Source organism: Eubalaena glacialis, chromosome 8 (assembly GCF_028564815.1).
Source record: "Eubalaena glacialis isolate mEubGla1 chromosome 8, mEubGla1.1.hap2.+ XY, whole genome shotgun sequence".
NCBI lineage: Eukaryota > Metazoa > Chordata > Mammalia > Artiodactyla > Balaenidae > Eubalaena > Eubalaena glacialis.
The window spans coordinates 114,287,420-114,302,737 of NC_083723.1; the positions used below are offsets into that span (position 1 = coordinate 114,287,420).

General features: G+C 39.3%; 1 protein-coding gene across 1 annotated transcript in view; it reads left to right on the forward strand.

Moving 5' to 3' along the window:
• The first annotated feature begins 5,214 nt into the window (after positions 1-5,214).
• LUC7L2 (LUC7 like 2, pre-mRNA splicing factor) overlaps positions 5,215-15,318 on the forward strand; it is a 57,332-nt gene continuing 47,228 nt past the window's right edge. The window contains exons 1-3 of the mRNA XM_061198800.1: positions 5,215-5,298; positions 7,175-7,266; positions 8,231-8,314. Coding sequence (XP_061054783.1) covers positions 8,277-8,314 — 38 coding nt within the window. The 5' untranslated portion in view covers positions 5,215-5,298; positions 7,175-7,266; positions 8,231-8,276. The remainder of the gene's footprint in view (positions 5,299-7,174; positions 7,267-8,230; positions 8,315-15,318) is intronic.

Sequence of the window (15,318 nt, forward strand, 5' to 3'; positions counted from 1 at the left end):
ATAAAATCCCTGGTGTTCCCTGTTAGTTCATTGACATTCTCAGCCACTTAAGTCGGAAATCTGAGTTATTTGAGACTGCTTCTTTTCCTTCACATCCTCAGCTAAATAATCGCTAAATTAGATTTTACCTCCTAAGAATCTTGACTCGCTATTGCTACTACCCTAGCGCAGACCTCTTATCTCCTGCATCTCTTCGCTGAACCACTGCCCTCCCTAATTGGTCTCGTTAAATCCAAATTGCGCTCTTCAATCAATCCATATTCCACTATGTACAGATCTGATCTTGTCTCTCTCCAGCTTACAACCCTTCAAGTTAAACTTTAACAAGGGCCTACAGGATCTGGCCCTTGCCAACTCTCTTGAGCCACATCTCTACTCCCCTTACGTTTGACAGTCTAGCCATACCGAAATTTGGTTCTAGGAGCCATGGCTTTCTTTCAACATTCTGCTGCGTGTGACTTGCGGGATGTTAGTTCCCCGACCAGGGCTCAAACCCATGCCCCCTGCAGTGGAAGTACGGAGTCCTAACCACTGGACCACAAGGGAAGTCCCCCAGAATTTGTATTTTTTAATCTACATTTAAATTAACAGGAACCATGTTTATAAAATTTGATGTTAGGTATGTACTCATGCCCCAAGGATAATTGCAGTATTAAATTTTACTATATAGCCTTTATTTATTTACTATATTAGTTTATAAATTACAGTAAAATGCAGAGTTGTCTGCTCTGGATGGCTAGCAAAATGTATGCTACTTGTACCTATTCTAATTTTTAATTACCTAGTTTCTAGCATGTATAGATTAAGAGTATATACTGTTCTTATAAGTTCCTGTTTCCTTATGAGACCTTATTCCTGAAGGAATGGATATCATTGCTAGAATGTACACAAAGACATATTCACAGAGGTTTTTGTTTTTTTCAGATAAGAGCAACTAAATTTTAGAAATTAAAAAAAGTTTACAAACAAAGAGAACAAACTTCTGTTAATGATAGTCTAGGTAATTTGGATTAACCCTTCTGTTGAAGACAGCTAAAAAACGTGGATGAAATTTTTTTTTTAATTCTTAAAATCATTAAAGAGCTATTAAGATAAGTAGGGAAATACTAGGCCAAATCTTAGAAGACAAGAACCAAGAAAAGTAAGTGCAGCACACAAAGGCACATTTTTGGCTTCAGGGCATTTGCCAATTTAGTAGCAATAGCTTCAGTATTGAAACTGACCTGTATTTTTGGTGGGATCATAGAGCTAGGGAGGCAAAAGGCAAAGTCTAGGGCCCACCAAGGTGGGCACTCTAATAAACTCACACTCACTTGAAACTAGGACCCTGGAGTTCACCCTCAAGTGTGAACTGGAAATAAAAAAAAGCCCTTGCCAGGCTTTCAGACCATATTTTTGCCATTTTGGTGTCAAGAGAAATTAAAGCATTGAACTTGTATCATGGTGATCCTTGACAAGTACTTCAAGTTACTATCGGAGTAAAATAAAAATCCTCTCTGGAGAAAGATAGCATTATATCCTACTTAGGGCTTATATTATTCCTACACATAGTTTTTCAAATACATGTTCAGCACACAAAGATAACCAGACACAGAAGAAAACAAGACCCCATAAGTGAAAACCAGGAAATACAACAGACAACAGAAACAGAAACAGAAAACATCAGATATTATAATTAGCAAACTCAGATTACAAAACAATTATGATCACTAGGGTCAAAGAACAGCCAACCTTGGGAATTTCATCAAGGAACCAGAAACTATAAAAAATGACTTAGATTTGAAAAACCAAATAAAAATTCTAGAACTGAAAAACTAAAGAATTTAATGGATGGGTTTAACAGCGGACTAGATACAGTGGAAGGGAGATTAGTGTGAACTATAAAATTTGTCAGAAAAAAAGTATCAAGAAGGTAGCTTGGCAAGACAAGGTGGAAAATGCTAAGAGAGTAAAGACATAGAGGAAACAGTGAAAACTTTATTTGGAGGTCCAGAAGTTGATGAATGACAGTATTTGAGAATAGCTAAAAATTTCCTGGAATTGATAGATGTCAGTTCACAGATTCTAAAAGCTCAATGAATCTCAAGCAGAATAAATAAAAATAAATCCACACCCAGATACATCAGAGTAAGTTGCAGAAAACCCCAGGCAAAAAGAACAAAATTTGAAAGCAGCCAGCTATCTTCAAAGGAGTGACAGACTGAGAACTGACTTCCCAGGAGCAACGAAGGCTGCAGAACGATAGAATCTACGTGCTGAAAGAAAATAACTTCCAACCTAGAATATCCATCTAGAATTGAGAAAGGCAAAATAAAGGTCTTTTCAAATCAACAAAAATGGAAGAGTTCCTTACCAGCAGGCCAAACACTAAAGCAAACCCTGAGGCAGGGTAGGCAAACTTCCCTAAAGAGCTAGATAGTAAATATTTTAGTCTTGCAGGCCATAGGGTATGGTATCTGTCACAACCACTCAACTTTGCTGTTGTAGCGCAAAAAAACCATAGACAATAACAAATCAGTAAGCCTGGTGGTATTCCAATGAAACTATTCACAAAAATTGGCAATGGGCTGGATTTGATGGGTGAATTCTATATCGCTGACTCCTAGTCCTAAAGTTTAAACATCAGACAAAAGGGAAATGACCCCAGATGGAAAGGCAGAGATTCCAGAAGGAAAGCAAAGCAAAGTGGTAAATAAACAAACATCGATTATATGAAACTTGGTTTTAAAAAACATAAAGAACTGGGAATTCCCTGGCAGTCCAATGGTTAGGACTCTGCACTTTCACTGCCGTGGGCCTGGGTTCCATCCCTGGTTGGGGAACTAAGATCCCACAAGCTGCGGGGTGCGGCCAAATAAAAAAAACCGTAAAGAACTAAAACACATGCTTAACAAGAGCATGTATCTTGGGAAGAGGTTAAATGGAGTTAGTTTTCTAGGTTCTCTCTGGGGGAAGTGTAAAGACTTTGATACATTAAAAATGCCCCTTATAACTTCTAGGGTAACTGCTAAAAGAATAAAAACAGAATAAAATTTTCAGACTACTAGAAGGGGAAAAAATGGAATGATTAAAAGGCAGGCAAGAAAGGAGAGAAAATTAAACATAAAACAGGTGAGACAAATAGACAAAATAAGGGCTTTAAACTCAAGCACGTGTAATTACATGAATATGAATGATTAAATGCTTCAATTAAAAGACAGTGAATATCAGACTATTGAAAAAAAACATGTTTTTTTAAAATAAGAGATACATCTAAAATGTAAGCAACCAGAAAGGTAGAAAGTAAGAGAGGGATAAGAACTAAAATCTCTTCACTGACACATAACATTTCAACATTTTAGTGTATTTTCCTCCTAAGGGTATTGTACATATAATAGTGCATTCCTCTCAGACATATTAATTTGTAAATTTTTCTTTTATTGTAAATTGTTTTCAAAGGATGATACTCCAAGTATTGGAGTTGTTTGAATTTTCAGTTCTCTGAATAACTGGTGGGAAACTATCTGGTCAGTTACTACACACTAGGATGATTCTAAGATTTTTGTTGGCCCAGTATGCATTTAAAGGGATCTTGGGGGAATTCCCTGGTGGTCCAGTGGTTAGGACTCGGTGCTTTCACTGGCAGGGCACAGGTGCCATCCCTGGCCAGGGAACTAAGATCCCTCAAGCAGCGCAGTGCGGCCAAAAAGAAAAAAAGGATCTTGGGACTATGATTGCTATTTCATGTAAATTTTTTACTGATCTTGATATTAAATTATAAGTTCCAAGACAATGTATATAAAATCTTAATGAAACAAACAATTTTACCATTATTTCCTTGCAAAGTACCTATGTCTCATCTTAAGGAATTAATATTTTACAAAAAAAAGTTAAAACCTCAGGGCAAGGCTCTGGGCTAGGATTTTCTGCTAGCTCATTTAGTCCTCACAACAGTGCTATAAGGTATGTATCTTCATTAGACATGAGATTAAGAAATAAAACGCTGAAGGTCCCACAGTTAGTAATCGGTCGACCTACGTCTGGAATGCGGGGTGATGGCAAGCTAAGAACCCACAGGCTTGCTTTTCTGTTGTCAGGGCTGCTGATACACTGAAAAGGCCTTATCCTTCAAATTTAGCTCTCAAGCAGGAAAAAAATTCTCTACAAGATGACCTCCTTTCCTTTGTTAGAATACTGCTTAACTTTTATAGTTTCTAATTTAGACTAACAGCTTCCTGCTATATATATAAGTAACGATGACAAATCCGAATGGGGTAGGTGGCCTGTTTCGTAGTGCAGTAATTTCAGGCGTTATTTCCTGAACCTGATTTATTCCAGTTGGGGGTGCTTAAAGCCTCCCTGCATAGATTAAGGAAGATGACCCAGCTGTCAGATCTCCAGGGCTCCTTCTGTAGAGGGTCGGGCAGCAGTTAGAAAGGAGTCGAGTCTACACGATTTTCAGGTGGGCCCTTGAAAACGAGTTAATCGGTCAATGAATATTCGACAGGAATACGCCCGTATTAGCTCCTAAGGCTGCTAACCTCCGTCGAAACGACGGGTATGGTCTCTACTTACTTTCGACTCGGGCTAACCCTCTGGCACACTGGCTAACTTGGGGCTGGTTCGCCAGCACAGCGTGCAACGCTGCCCTAGCGGACCTGCAGCCTGGAGCGTGAGGTTTCGCGCCCGGGGCGGATCCGGCTCGAGGGTCCGTTGAGGCACCAGAGTCTCGCGAGATCTGGAGGGCTGGGGCGGGAGAGGCCCGCGTGCACGCGCCCGAGAGCCGTTAGGGTGGAACCCCTCCCGCACGGGGCGGGCGGAGCAAATACAGTTGGACGCTAGTTGGTGGAGCCCCCGCGGGAAACGACTAAGCGCGAGGAGCGTGCGCGCTCACGTCGCGGCGACGGTGGCGGCGAGCGGCGTCAGAGCTTGAAGGGGGGGGCTGACGTCTTCTGGCGGGTGGCGGTGTTGGAGACGAGAGCTTGGTTAGCCGGTATTGCTTCTGCCCCAGGAACCCGACGGAGAGTGAGGGAACGAGGGTCGCTTTCGGGGGCTGCTGCCTTCCACGTACGCGTCGTCGTGAGGAGCGCAGCCCGGACTCTCCTGCAACCCCTCCAGCTCCCTTTTCCGCACGCCTCGAGGCAGCGGCGGCAACCGAGACAGCGTCTCACCTTCCCCCACCCCTTCCCCTTGTCCCCCCGCCCGAGAGGGCCCGGTCTGCGCCCCACCCCCGTCCGTCCGCCCGCTACGCCGCCGCCATGTCGGCGCAGGCCCAGATGCGCGCGATGCTGGACCAGTTGATGGGCACCTCCCGGGACGGTAAGTCTCTGCCAGTGCCCTGGGGGTGGGGGAAGGGATGGGGAAGGCGAGGGAAGGGTCTCCGCGGGCGCACCTGGGCTTGTGTGTGTGGCTGAGTAAGGGGCTCCCAGATTGGTAACACGAGGTCCCGGCTCCCGTCCCATCCAATCAGGGCTGGGCAGGCGGGCCTGGGGGGCGGCGACCGAGCGGATTGGCGGGAACTGCTGCCAATGGGGTCAGGCGGGGCCTGGAGGCCGAAAGGAGAGTTTGAGCCTTGAGTGTTGACTTGGCTGGGACGGGAGAGCCCACGTCTCTTGCGTAGGCGGGCGGCCTGTTTTGTTGCTGATTAGGTACCTGCGGACCGCTAAAGCCTCCGCCCCCTGAACTAATTCCTTAACCCAGAGCTTTGGGATCAGTCCTCGTCGCCGCCTTCCAGAGTATCCAGGGAGAACTGGCCCCCATCATCCACCCCCTTACCTGGGTCCGGAGAAAACCTTTACTAGGAATCCAGTCCCAGGGATGAAACAACCATTCTTATGGGAAAATCTGACCCAAACCATGGTTTCTTGAAGCGGGTGTGTTTGGCCCATTTTGTGAAAAGAAGGATGTTACGGCCTGTTTTTTTCCGAGAGACCTCCATTTTGTTAGACAATTTAATAGAGGCTTTGTTCAGTAAATATTGACAAACCTTGCTTGTGCCCCGAATAGAACCATTTTGAAAATGTGGTGCCCAGTGAAGTAGAATTGAGGGGAAACAACGATCCTTTTAGGCGCTTAGGTTAGAGCTTGTATAGAAAACCACTAATGGCTGGATATCTTTTTGTCATAGAGAATTTCTAGATAAGATGAAATGCTGATGCTTTTTTGGTGGTGATAATTAGTCATGTATTCTTTGATATTCGACTCAAATCCATGCTAATATGGAGGAAGGGTCTAGTTCACTACTTTTTCTCTTAAAGACAAAGCCAATACTTGCTCATTTTTGTATGTTGCTTGTTCAGGCAAATAGTTTCTTAGCCATTAAAGAAATGCTTTTTTTTGACAAGTTATTTAAATTGCTTGACGTAAGAGAAAAGGCACACTCAACTTTTTAGCAGTCGCTATTATAATTTCCTTGAATGCTCTGCAGCAAAATATGTGAGTAAAACATTTTATCGAATTCAAATGTTTTAGCAGTGTATACTTTGCATGGTTTTTCAGTGTTCATAGTTCAGTTGTAATAAATACCCACATTTGGAATTTACCTTCGTAGAACGTATAGAAAAATAGGTGTAGATCGCAAACCTACTTGTGGTTGTGTAGAGAGGAGGCAAGATTGGGAAGGAAATGAATTTCATTTGTGTAGTAAACCCTTGAAAGTTAACGTTAATTAAAAATGCCACTGGAGAAAGTTTTATCAGTTACCATTTGTCACTTTTAGATAAGAATGGTTTTTTATAACATATGGTATTGAGAAGGGACTTAATCCAGGATCTTAGCTAACAGAATAATCTTTGTAGTAAAATTATAGAAATCATTTCATTTAAGACATACTTTACATGATCCTTTTAATCCTAGATGGGTACCGTTTTTGGTACCTTCTGCATGGATTGAATTTCCTAATTTTACTGGGAGGGTAGTTGGATCAAAGTAACTACTATCACCTGATAAATTTCCAAACTAGGCAGCCAATCGAATATTGCAAAGCTGAATTAGAATGTGTGTGTGTGTATATATATGTGTATAAGTATATATGTATATATATACACACACACACATATACGTACATATATTTTTTTTTCCTATGTGTGTAATCAGCAGAAACTTGGGTTTCTTAAAAATCCAGTCTGCTTTGTATACAAATAAATTTATATTTTTATGTGTCTGTTACTGGATTTTTTTTTTTTTTTGCCTCCAGACTAAGAGGATTTACCAATGAACCCATGTTTACAAGTCCACGATATTATTTAGCTGAAATGACTGGATTTTCACTGCTGTGTTGGGCCAGAAGTAAGAAACATACTACTTTCAAGGAAAAGAATTGAATTTTTTTTAGCTACCCAAATTAGTTCTTTTATATATATAAGACAAGAATCAGTATTCTTTTCCTTCTTACCAGATAGTTAATGAGTTTACATATTTCATCTTATGATTCAGGACCTTTAAATAATTAGGATTTTTTTTTTTAGCGTACAGTCAACTTGAAGTTATCCAGGGATAGGGGGACGTGGATACCTTTCTGAATAACTCATGTAATTTGAAACCATATAATGGGAAGCTTTGTATTGGACACAGGAACAGCTTACAGGGAATGCTGTTGGGTGTCTTTGGTACTAAGAGGTGGAAATGGGGATCCAAGAGGTGGGAAAGAGATGGAAAAGGTAGGTAGGAGGGTATTCAAAGCAGCTGTGTCCAATTTTTTTTTTTTTTTTTTTTTTAAATCCCAGAGACTGACTATAAAGCAACCACTGTCGTTTTGTCAGGGTGGCAGTAACCATCCCCTCAACTCTTAGTGTCCTGTCTGTGAGGGAATCTGAAGTGGCACAGGAGGCCCAGAGTACTTTCTCTTTTACCTTCTTTGCCCCCGTAATGAAAGATTTATTTCCTCTTCCCCTCCCCCAAATCAGAATTTTTAATTAGTTCCTTTTTAAACTCATTGGAGATTTAAGTCTGTTAAATGTAACTTACTTTGAATTACTTAAATCGGTTAATCATGTAGATTACCTAAACTTTACTGAAATTCTCAGAAATAGGAATTTTAGTAGGGAAATGGAGAGGTAATTTTAGATCCCTGGGCACTCCTAGAAAGGACAGTCCTGGCTGAGTGGTGGAAGTGGGAGGCTTTGGACAACCAGAGGGCAGCATGATGGTGCTGGGAGGCTGGGCAGGGGGATGACCAGGAGGTGGGAGAGGAATGCATAAGGGAGGTGGGAGGGCCAAAGACAAACTTTGCCTTCTTTGCAATTTTGCCTAGGGCCCTGGTGGTGGCAACCGCCTGTGTGCCACTGAAAATCGTGCCGATGCCTGGCATACTGCATAAATGGAAGCAGGGTACCGCGTGAGTTGAAACATTGGTCACACTATATAAAGTTTGTATATGTGAATCAGTGTAACTCATACCCATGTAACGGGGGGTCTGACTGTATTTGGATTTTTCTGATAAGGCATCATGGGCTAAGGAAAAGAGCACTGGGCTGAGACTCAGGAGACCTGGTTTCTAGCCCCAGCTGTACCTCTAATTGTAACCTTGGGTAAGTCACTTAACCTTTTTTGCCTCAAGTTAAATCTATAATTTGTTAAATGAGAAGCCAAGTAATTTCCTGTTATCCTCAAAAATGTTGAAAAATAAGTATATTTTAAGTTTTTTAAAAGGGAGGAACCGTAAGTAGATATACATTAGTATCTTATTTTGTCTGAAGTTTAAGATACATTAAATTTTATAATTACCTTTGTTTTAGTTGTTAGCATTAATGGAAGGGAGAGGGACCAGTTGTCTTCCCCGAACATACTCCACTTGAAAGCAGGGAGGAGCAGCACAGGGGAAGTCAAGCAGCAGTTCAGCTGAATTGTCTGTGTGATGGTTGCAGGAACCTAGTGTCCTCACACAGACTGTAGTTATTTTTGTTGGGTTGGTTTAATTGGAAGGATGTCCCTTAGCTAAAGCCCTTCTGCCAACAAGTACAGTTTAGTTATGAGAAGTCTCTGGCCCTGACCCCAGAAAGGCCTTGCAAGGTTCCAGGGATAGGAATTAAACAAAATTGAGGGTGTGAATTTAGAGTATATCCTAAGTTTAGCAACTAAAGAAGTTACAGAAGGTAGTTTTGGGGATTCCATACCTCTTAATTGCTTATAACCCTTAAATGGGAACAGAGACCATCTTGTAAAGGTTACACCAGGCCAGAAATGGCATCTGTCCTCAAAAACAACCAGTAGACTAATGGAATTCAGATTATAGATTAGAATTTTATAGCATCATTAGTTGCCCATTATGGTTAGGGAATGTTTAGGGGAAGTTGAAGCTTTCAGATAATTTTAGCTATTTTTGATGGTAATCCTTCTGACCATATGATGTTCTTGCTCAGTTAATAGAGTACATTAATCGTAATTTAATATTTTTGCTGATCACTTATATATATGGTAGTTGTAGTTTATGGGATGTAAAATTAAAAGGATATGTATCCTAGGAGATACCCAGGAAAATACAGTTCAGAAAATCATTTACTTGTACCTAGTACAAGTTTAGTGATATGTAACTGTTGAACCTATAGGACAGTATGACCTCGCTGCCTTTCTGCAAAATAAATTATTGAATCAACGATTGAAGTAGCGTTTTCTTCAGTGGATTTTTTTCGTAAAATCATCTTTACTGTAATCTGTGTTCCTTGACTTGTCATCAACACTGAGAGCATTTTCTTTTCATTTTCTCTCATTAACATAATGAATCATATTTATTTCTTGGTCAGTTGTAAGTCATTCTTCTAGTCCACTTGGATTGTTCATTTTAAGTGAAGGAGGCATAGCCTTTAATGTGCAAATATACATTTTTTGAAATAATAATGGGCTATATCTAACTCCAGAGCTTGTAAATTCTTTAACGTTATAAGAAATTTTAGCAAACATAAGGTTAAGTAGTTAAACATAAACAGAGTTTTAGTAAATATTTGATTTTATCGGAGGTCCAAGCATATCAAAACACTGAAAACTCTGTTAACACCCACATAGTGAATCCATTTAAAAAAACTTTAACTCACTTTGAACTCTGAAAGATATTTGTCTACAGAACAGCCCAGCTGATAATAATATCACCTCTTACAACTCTGCATTGTTCTTGGATTCTCTACAGTTGTTTAGCTTTCCTCAAGTAAATCTATGCTGCTGAGACATTCTTTTGCTTCGGGTAAAAAATAAAAGCAAAGAAAAATCATTTTGTCTGTCAGTCCATAAGCTTTATAAGCAGCAAGTAAATACTTTGATCTGGTTTTGGTGAGATGTCATATAAGGATAAATGGTAGTGAGCTACATGTTCAAGATGGGTAGCAAGAAGTCAAGGGCAAGTAAGTGTCATGGATGGGGGTGAGGTTTAGTGAGGGTTTCAGTACCAGGTGGTTCATATCAACATTAAAGCTTGAAGTTCCTAAGGGTTCAGGCAAGTTTGGGGTTGCAAAGATAGGCAGAGGGCTTAAAACAGTAAGTGTGACCAAGACTAGGTAAATGAAGCAGGTACTCCTCAAGAATGGAATTCCAGAAAGGTGCTTGAAATGTTAGTATATTCATTGAGGACACATAATTGATTGTACTACCCAACTTAATAGTCAGTCTACCAAGAAGTTGTAGACTGTGAAGATGAGGAAAGTTGGAACATTTTGGGGAGAAAGAATGAGGGAGTGGGAGGGAGGGTAAGTTTATGACAGGAATCTTATGGATTCAGCACCTGCAAAAAAGTCATTCTGTTCCTTTTCAGTTTAAGATCTCATACACTAGCAGCTGCTGGGATAGAAGTTAGAAGGCAAGGCCAAAATAGATCAGTTAATCAGTTTTGTAAGATTATTGAGGATAGAGAGAAAAGTAGTTTGTAAAAACTCTGAAATTGGCTACAGCTTAGTGTTTTTGTTTTAACTGAGTAACTTATGACTGAAAAGTCAAAGGCATTAGAAAGTAACATGTAACTCAATCAGCTAAATAAATGTTATATTTTTCTATTTAACATGGCCTAGAGAAAGGAGTCTTTAAAACTTTTTTCTTAAAATACTCTTACTAGATATTGATCCTTATGTTCTAATTTAGTTGTGAACCATGTGCAAAGATGTTGACCTCTGTGATTCAACATGAAAAGAATTTAACCAGCTGCCCTTGCTGAATCTTTTGTCATGTCTCCTGAATGCATGGTAAATTGTTTTTATTTTCTTGAGACCTCAGGTTTCTGCCAACATCAGTTTTCTCTTTCAGAGTTAAACTTTCCAAAGCTTTGCCTTTCAATAAAATAGGTTGGATATTTACTGGATAGTATCTACAGTATATAGACACCTTGCTGTTCAGCTGCTTCTATATTCTGTCCTACTATGATATGCATTATACCCTTTTCAGTTACTTGAGGGTGTGTTTTAGATCAGGGTTGGCACTATGGCCCACCTGCTTTTTGTAAATAAAGTTTTGTTGGAACACAAAATGCCCATTTGTGTATATATTGTCTGTAGCTGCTTTGCCTTACAACAGCAACAGAGTTATATAGCTGGTAAGCGTAAAATATTTGCTATCTGGCCCTTTAAGAAAAAGCTTTTTGACCATTGTTCTAGATCAGTGTTTATCAAAAATGTGGTGCCCAGATCAGCAACCTTAGCATCACCTGGAAACTTGTTAGAAACACATATTCTTGGACTTAACACCCCAGACCTACCAAATCAGAAGTTCTGGGGATGGGGGCCAGCAATTTGTGTTTTAAGAAGCCTTTCATGTGACTCTCATGCACATTAAAAGTTTGAGAAACTCTGTTCTGGTTAAATGTTTCCCAAATTTAAATCACATATATCACCTGTACTATTTTTTATCCTGTTTTCTTTTTGTTTAATTTTTTTTGTCAACTCACTTTCTGAAAATTTAAGCTAATTGTAAAATGAAAGTTTATGTCATCAGAAAAATAAATACAATGAAAACAACATGGTGTTATGAGGTAACTAGAGTCTGTTGTCACTTACCCTATGCTAAAAATTAGAACTCATTAGATGTATTAAGTACGTACTAAGCACCAAGTGGAAACTTTTTTCTTGCCTTAATCATGATAAATAATCACTAGTGATTGAGTGGTGTTTAAAATGTCATGTTGGTGAAATCATACAACATCTAAAATTATTTTTTGTCCAAATCCCATACTTTAGGAAATACTGTATTAGTTGCTCATATGGAAGGAAAGCTGCTTCAACTGTATATACCTAACCCACTGGGTGGAAATGACTTTTCCTTAGAAATAGACAGAAATACACACCCATGAGATAGAGAGATATAGAAGTCCCCAGAGAGGTCCATCTAGACTTCTAGGATGAAATTACGTATTTAGCTTCATCTTACCTTTCCATTAATGTTGTGGTCCATGGTGGTCAGCAATTCTGCAGGATTTCGCCAACCTCTTCCACAGTGGGATTGTGAAAGGTGCTGGCTGTGAGAAAAGCTGATTATCAAAGAAAACCCCTGAACTAGAAACTCGGGAAAGTGCTGTGATTCTGCATTATGGACCGGAACCAGCAAGGCATGCTTACTAGATCAACAGTTGATTCACCTCAGATTTTAGAATTTTGAGAAATTCTGGTATGAAAATAAATCAAATGATTTAATTTGCCTGATAGTATTAGAGGGAATACTTCCCCAGACGTGGTGTTCTGATACTGGCCGATGTGTTTTAGGGTGTAGTAATTGTTGATGGGACTAGAACCTGAATATCCCTGGGTTGCTGAGTTGTTTCAGTTTTTTTCTTGCTTTCTTTTTCTTAGAGATTATGGAAGTACTTGCTTCTGTTGTCGTTTGACTCTGCAATAAAGTAGTGACATAGGACTCTAATTCTCGAGGGGCTGAAAGTCTAGTAGGGAGTGAAGATTGCACATGAACAGTTACGTTTATTTTTAAGTGATAAATTCTGTGATTCTAATTGCATATAGGTGTCTAATTTTGAAGAAAGTTTTAAAAAAAATATAAAAGACCACCAAACACCTATAGGAGAACAAATGTTATTTGTTCATTAAGTAAAGTGTTACAAATGGAGTCCCTCATGGTCTCCTTCACAGTTTCAGTCCTTTCCCCCAAAGGCAATTCTTGTGAATATGTCACGGTTTTCCTGCTCTGTTGTTTCAGTAGTTGTAAGGCTCAGTCTCCTTCATGGTAATCGCTGTTTTTCATTTTAACTTCCTTTATCATTGAGTTGTCTGTCGCCTCTGTCCTTTGATATTCTCATTTATTTTTCCTTTTTATTTCTTCATTAGTTTTAGATTTGGGGAGGCTCTGCTTATTTAGCATTTATAGCTATCACCAACTATGGAGAACTTGTCTCTTTAATAGACAAATCAGCCAATTACTTTTTCTTTGGTTCTTTTCAGCTATTTCTTCATAGCCAGAGATAGCTTTCGTTACTTCTAATTTTGTGTATAAAAAGTTCTGGATGATAGAAGGCGTCACATATCCAGAGTATGAGTGTTACTGTATCAGAATTGCAGCTCTGCAATTAAGTATCAAAATACGAAATTTAGCAGGCTGCAACTTTTTAATGACTGACTTCCCTTTATGACATATACCATAAAACAAATTGTATATAATCCACTTTTAGGACTAAATTTGTGGGTAACTGTTTATTCAGGCTTTTCTAATGTGTGTCTTAAATCTAAGAGGAGGAATATGTTGATTTCCTAAAGCATATATCCCCCTGGCAGAAATGTGATGGCATTGAGCCCTGCCAGTGACCAAGATTCTGTGCTTTTATAATGAGGGAAGGTAGGGTTGTGGCAGGGGTGGAATAGAGCCCTTGGAATGTAGCTACTTCAGTATTTCTTTCTGCACATTTTCTTCACCATTCTGTTAGCTCGTAAAGGCCCTGAGTAAGCTTTTCGTCCTGCTACCAAGGCTGTTTCCCAGTCTCATTCCTTGTAATTTTTTATATGGATTTTCATAGACAAGTAGGCTGATAGATTTAAAAAATTATTTTAGCATTATTAATCTTTGGTCATATTCAGCAAGAATGAACTTGTTTTGGAAATTTCTTCTGCAGTGGGCATTGCATTTTTAAAATGTCGGGCTTGTCATGGCGATTATGGTGGGGGTGATATTGATACCTATTTGTAATGATAAACCTCTAGGACCATATGAAAGAATTAAGAGGGATGGCCTTTCAGTACCTGTATTTTTTGCATTTTCTGGGGGAAAGGAAAGCCTCTACTAATACTCAGTATGATTTTATAAGTTCTGTTAGAAAGAATGACTTGATATTACGTTTGGAAGGGAGAATGCCTTAATTAGTTTTTCCCGCTGCCATCTTTGGCTGAGTATTTTTTCTTTCCTTATGTAATAAATGTATTCCTGAAAAGTTTGACGTGTATTGAGTCCTATTAAATGTTTTCAAAGCATCAGTAATCATATAATGTTAAGACATGGTAGTGAATCTTTTCATAAAATGAACCCTATACTTTGTACTATATAAATATACAATGAATTAAACTGAGTGTATTTATTAACAAGGTAACATGGAGTAGTAAGAGTTTTTTCTTTTAAGGTTATTATAGAAGGGTTCTTATAGGTGAGCTTTAGGCTAAATTCTAAAGGAACAACAAAGGTAGGTGGGAGATGTTAGTGGATTTGGTGAGCCTATTGGAGGAGTATGTAAAAATGATCAAATTTGCTCTTTACTATAATAGTTACGGTGAAGCAGTAGCTTTTATCTTGGTTCCACGTGAAGACATAGGGGTTTACTTGTCCATATGAAGACATGTGTTTACTGTACAGGACAGGTCTCTTCCTGTTCTGTTACTAGACTAGAAATTGGTCTTTATATAGTTCCCACATTATTATGTGGAGTCCTAGCTTATGTTGAAAGAAATGGTAATAAGAAGGTGGAACATTTGAAGATTTGAGGGCACAGGGAAATGAGAAACTTTAAGCTTATACACCTCTCTTTCTAGCTCTGGCTTTCCTTTCACTGAAAGGGTATGGAATTTATTTCAGAGGGAATGTGCCTGCCCTGTCCCAAGCCAACAGTGACACGTGGCCCCTAACAAGTATGCCTGTGGGGAGGGCTTTGGTTGTCACATTGGAGAATGTGGGAGAGCTTTTCCTCTTCTGGCCCCATTTATAAACTAGGATGCTTCCATTTGCTTTGTGTGCTGTTGAGTTTTCTCTTCTCTGTTTTCTCTAAGCTAAGCTCTTAGCTGATTCTGTACAAAAGAAATACTAATTAGTTGTTTTTGTAAATTGCTTGCCATTAATGCCTGATAAAATGCGGTAAAATAAGGATTCTGCATACCATTATATATGTCAAATATTACAAAGTTTAAGGTTCTTTTGAAATTACAATACTAAACTCAGTTCACT